Source organism: Limulus polyphemus, unplaced genomic scaffold, assembly GCF_000517525.1.
Source record: "Limulus polyphemus unplaced genomic scaffold, Limulus_polyphemus-2.1.2 Scaffold405, whole genome shotgun sequence".
NCBI classification, from domain to species: Eukaryota; Metazoa; Arthropoda; class Merostomata; order Xiphosura; family Limulidae; genus Limulus; species Limulus polyphemus.
This window is the reverse complement of record NW_013666015.1, coordinates 487327-493338: the sequence shown is the minus strand read 5'-3', so window position 1 is coordinate 493338 and position 6012 is coordinate 487327. Positions and strand designations below refer to the sequence as shown.

The 6012-nt window shown below is 32.2% G+C and overlaps 1 protein-coding gene across 10 annotated transcripts in view; it reads right to left on the bottom strand.

Moving 5' to 3' along the window:
* The window catches only part of LOC106458024 (nostrin-like), a 55045-nt gene that overhangs the window by 23225 nt on the left and 25808 nt on the right, over positions 1 to 6012 (bottom strand). For all 10 annotated transcript variants that reach the window (XM_022384142.1, XM_022384139.1, XM_013917473.2 and 7 more), the window contains 2 exons: positions 3360 to 3533; positions 426 to 650 (listed from right to left, as the gene is read on the bottom strand). In XM_022384142.1, coding sequence (XP_022239850.1) covers positions 426 to 650; positions 3360 to 3533 — 399 coding nt within the window. The remainder of the gene's footprint in view (positions 1 to 425; positions 651 to 3359; positions 3534 to 6012) is intronic.

Sequence of the window (6012 nt, the reverse complement as noted above, 5' to 3'; positions counted from 1 at the left end):
AGTCGAGCGCCTTATCCACCAGGCCATGCCGGGCCCAAACTATGCATATACTGCCTACAATTAACTAAATGTAACAAATCATCATCTACACAAATTAATCCAAAGTTTGTTAGTATAAAAATGTTTCTCAGCATAAATGGATTTATTTCTCAAGTTTAGAAACTGTTCAAGTAACAATGGGAAAAGTATCTATAAAAACCAAAAATTAATTCTTAAAACTTTTCCTCAAAATTGTCCTTCCCTTTATTATGCAGAAGTATTTCAATAAAAAAAATTACAAAGATCCATTATCATTACAAATAGATCTGACTATTTTTAATTGATTTTTTTTATAAGTCATAAAAATGCATAATACACTCTCAAAACAATGAGAGAAAGATACTTTATTCCTAAACAAAATCTTCCAAAGTGTCAAAGTAACCTACCTGAACCATCTTAGGTCCAAGCACACTGAGATGGTTGGCATACTTTTGAACAAAGTCCTGCATATGTGCAAGTTTCTCTTCTTCCATCTCTTGAAATTGAGTGCATGCTTGAAAAACAGCTGATTCCCATTCCTGTCGCATCCTCTCAGCTTTTATACAATTATTGTAGTAGTCATAGTCAGCTTTTACCATGGTTTCCTCTGCTTTTCTACGTTTAGCTTCCAACTATAATGAAAAATGGCAATAAAAGATAGCTTATTTAGTTGCTGTCATGACCTCTTGAAGAGTGAGTCAGCTAAGACACTATACGAAATGTTTATTTACATACATATATATATATACCTCTGATTTTCATTACACTTTCCTCAATACTGATGAAAAACTCCAATGTCTTACCCACTTACATAAGAAATTGAGGTTGAATAATAAATAAAAAAAAACAACAACATTTAAGTTATTTTTGTGCTACTTTTTCTCCCTTTTAAGTAAAACTGGGCAACAGTGGTAATTGCTAATTGATGGCCCCATTAATTGATTAATCAATAAGTGTTCCTTAACCCATGGTACATAAGCGTACAAACAAAAAGTAGGAAGTGGTGCTGCCAGCCAGTTGCCTTTCCTCTATTTTGCAAATGAACAAAGAAAAAGAGTTGGCAGCAGATACTGCCAGACAGTTATCTTCCCTATAGTTAGCAGTTCATAAAGATTTAAAAATAAATAAATAAGTTGGTGACAGGTGCCAGTTGCCTTCTCTCTAGTCAACAGTTCAAAATTAGTGACAGCAGATAATCTTAGTAGCTTCTCCATTATAAAGGTAGGGCAAGCAAGTCTGATTCTGCAGTTGCTGGCTGACTGATGTCATGAACATTTGCAGCATTGGCAAAAGCCCTATGTTCAGGAGAGGACTCTCCTGCATTACTCAACACTATTCTCCTGCAGCTGTCTCTTTACAGCAATGGGCTCTCCATCTTGGTTGTAAATATTTCTACATCCAGAATAAGTTATTCTTTAGTAAAATTATTCTTTTAAACTTGTGACTTGAGAGATCAAGCTAGGGATAGGATTCACACTGACCAGAACAGAAACTTCACAATAAATCCAATAGCCAAGTCACCCAAATTTTTCCTTGCTATCTACTTATGATAGATGAACAAACTTGAAGCAAAAAAAAAACAATTTATAAGGCTAAAATTAGGCAGAGCACAGATAGCTTATTATGTAACTTTGTGCTTAGCAATAAACAAACATAACAGTGATATTTCAATTACTTGAATAGTTGGAATAATCAAACATAGTAACACCCAGAAATCCTAGTTTCAATCAGTTGATTATTTTCATGACAACCTATTTAATCTTAATTTCGATTAATCAACTCTTGGAATAATTGAAAACAGTAATAATCAGAAACACTAATTTTAAGGGATCAATTTTATTAGAATTTTGATTAATCAATTAAATTACCCAGCTCTAGTTTCAAGAACAATTAAGAACATTTTCAACCCTTACAACAGGAACATTAATTAAACCATGAAAAACACAGCAAGAGGATATGCCATACAAATTAATAGTTTCAATTGCTGTATTGTTCTGAGGAAAACCTATGAAATGTAAAAGAAAATTTACTTGCCGAGTTCAGTTTAAGTATATAATAAGTTGAAGGTGAGAAATATGTGACATGAAGCTTAAGATGTGTAATTGGGAGGACCAACTGCCAAGTCTTAAAGCATAATGTGGAGTATTCTTCATTTTTTAAGCCTAACCTGGCAATGTGAAAATCCACAGGAACAAAAACATCACTTTTTGTGATTAGATAATGTTTGTTATAAAAGCCTGTTCTTCACTCTTAAAGTAACAAAACAACTGAAGCATATAAATTGTATGTTTCTATGGAGGTGTATAGTTTATGCAGAATGTTTTCTTTAAACAAACTTGAATAGTTTACATATTTATAGCTATTCAGAGATGTACTATGATACATCATGTGCTGCAGAGAAGGCTGTTTATATGTAGGTTTTAAAAGAAAAATCATTGACTGCGTACAAAACATCAAATTGATTATACTCTGTAGAAAACTTAATATTAAGAAAATACCGTCAAATCCAAAATAGAAAAACTTGCAAACTCTCAAACTTTGAAACAGTCCTTATGTTGTATTCATAAAGAGTTTATGTAATGTGTTCTTGTCATTCTTCTATTGTCTTGTAGTTTTTATTGAATAGAAATATTTCAAGTAGTATGATTTTGCCCTGTTACATTTATACACTTGTAAAAAACGTTTTATTTGTTAGTACAGCTACAAATTTGGAATAAAAGCTACAAAGGAAAATGTGGTCAAAATTTTACCAAGATTACCTCATGAAGGTCATTTAGCCAAAAACCAGCTATTTTGTTTCTCTCTCTCTCTCTTGAAGATTTTAACATACTGTACCATTTATCAAACCATGCTAATTTTCCAATATATATACTCATAATTTGGTTTCAATTCCAATTAATTTTTGAATAAAATCTTTGTTTGAATATAAAAAAATTAAAGTAAGGACAGAGCTCATCATGCATAAACTAATGACTGGAAATAGTACATCTTGTAAACGTTTCTAAAAATATCAGTTATTCTTCCTGAAATTAGGTAACAAGATGGATTAATAAATATGGTAATTCTTACTTTTAATACTTTTACATGATTGAATGAAATATTTTAAACACTGATATATGACACCCATTAACTTTTTTATGTTTTATATCATAGAACTTATTTGAAGTTCTTATATTTAATTTCATGATTTATTGTGTATATATATTTTTTCAAAAATATACTAAAGGTTATCTAAATCTCCAACCTCAATTTGATACAATTTATTTCACATATAAAATTTTTTGTTACTTAATACAATTATGGTTAATGATTTTTTTAATTGTTAATTTTAAGTTTATCACCTTACTAATGTCTTTATCTGTGATAATTTTTCCTTTGCTACTCCGACTTTCTAATTTCTGATCCTTCATTCGCTCATTTTCTTTTGTACAAATAAAACACAACTTTTGAGACTTCATCTCCTCATTGCGAAAATCAGCAAGACTTTTTGATGTTCGATCCACCATCAATTCAACCTATGGAACAATTTGTTTTAAAACACAAGTTAAACATATAAATCACAATTTACTTTTTACTGTTTCATTCAAACAAATCAATATACATAATTTAAATGATATACAAAAGTTCTTTTCTTATAAAAAAACAAAAAGGTACTTCAAATATTTGAAATATTTTATTTCATTAAAATATTATTTCATATTTTGTTATTGCTTTCTATTTTCACCTAAAAAAAGATTATTCAACAGTAAATGAGCTTGAAGATAAATACATAAGTTTTAAATGCATGTATCCATTTGTGTGCATAAATGCATATGTAGTTATTTCATAGTTCAGAAAACAGATTGCATATTTATGATAGAAAAATATTCTGAAGAGATATCAAAATGGGCACCTTTATGCAAGTGACTTCAAAACAACTAAGAAATAATCAAAAGCCAAACAAATGGTTTTAAATAACAACAGTTCATATATATATCTTGTGGGATTTTTGAGCAAATAACATTGAGATCATAAAACAGTAGTTTATGCTTAATATAAGACTTTTGTTCAACAAATGAATACAGGTGGAGACAAGTAATCATGTTAAATCTGACAATCCAAATAAAAAACGTTAACTAAAAGTACAAATATTAACAGTTTTCCAGAATCTTTTTTACCAGATATATAAACAATTGATTTTTTTCCTTACTTAGATAGGAACAAGTTTTTTTGTTTGTTTGTTTTTAAATCCAGGACAATGTCTCCATTAATGAGAAAAAGATATCTGGTATACATCAACTTGAATAGCACCTTATGTGACACAACAGCCAGGTCAGATATCCCACAGTTCAAGCATAGTCATCCATGCTTTTGAAATGCTGACTGGATGAAGAACAACCAATCATCAGCATCTGCTATCTACATGACTATTCTTAAATGAAGAGTGGGATTCAATGTCTACTTACAACAACCTCAGCTAAAAGTGAAAAGCATGGTCAGTTGCATATCACAGGTCGGACCTTAGGTACTCTAACCACTAAGCCACATCTGCTTTCTAATACACCATGAATTCCTAGTTTTAATGACTGTCTTAACATTATGCAACATAATTCTTCAGTGTAAAAGCACACATTTTTTTACACATTGTAACTGTATGGAGAGTAGAAGACCATAAAGATTTACACTCTAGATAGATGCAGTCTATGAAAACTTCATATTCAGTAGTCTAATTAGCAAAAATCTTCTCTAAAAGTTAACAATTTTCTTAACTGAAAATATATTTCTGATAGATACTTACCTTCTACACAAGTTAGCTATTTCCCTCTTGGTTTGTGCTTTCTGCCTGAGAAACTTGCATGCTACCAGCCTACAGAAAACTCCCACTTAAAGTTTAGGTGAATCACGTGCCTTTATGCTACTGCAGGATGATATATCATGCAGCAAAACCCTCCACCAATAAGAGTGCAACACATCTTCTGGTGCAAGTTCTCCCTTTAGATATACATGCAAAATTCCTCATTCTTTGACAAGGCAACTAATAAAAGTGCATTACAAAAGTGGGGAGGAAGGGTGGAAACATACAGAAGTGACTATCTATTGCAAATACATTTTCAGTTAAGGAAAATGTTAACTTCTAATATGATCACTCACTTCTATACACAGATTAGCTAAAATCCCATGCTGAGATGGTGGAGGGACCAGTACAAAAGTTATCTACATTAACCTCTTTTTCTTCTTTTAAGAGTGTCAAAAAAAAAAACTCATGGGGTGCACTTCTTATGGCAGGGGTTTCATAGGGACACACCAATGGGATGACTGCATCTCATTTCACCCAGGGTATACTCTTCACCCAAGTGAAGGATAGGAAGAAGTAAGAAGCCTGAAAGGTGTCATAAGGACAGGTAGAACAAGAACATGACCATCTGAGAGCTTTCACATAAGCAGTCTGATGGCCAATAAGTGTAGTGAGGTTGAGGCACCTTCAGACTGTACCTTATGTGCTGACCTGCTTAACCATCAGTCTCTGTGGGTCAATACAAGCTGTGAAAGAAGAACACTCGTGCACAGCTCCTCTACCATCAGACACTAAGGGCCCATGCTACTTATAGAAGAAGGGAGCTGTAGTGGACTCAATGAATAAAGATACATATGAAGCCACCACTCAACCATCAGACTCTCCAGGCCTTACACCCGTTGTGGTAATAGGGTTAATGAGCAATACACAGTTGGATATTAAGAAATATCAATTACTCTGCAAGCATATAATGTATGGTCATGATCTTGTAGGAGTAGGCAAAGGAGAAACAAAGTAAAGGAAACGTGTGTATGAAATCCACTTGGAGATTGTGAGGTATCTAAGAAATAATGGTTGAAGACGGCTTGACTGGGTAATGAAGAAAAACTTTAATACAAGTTTAACATAACAGCAAATGTCAACGTTTCGACAAGATTTAGTCATCATCAGGTACAAAACCTTGTTGAAACGTTGTACATTTGCTGTTATGTTAAACTTGT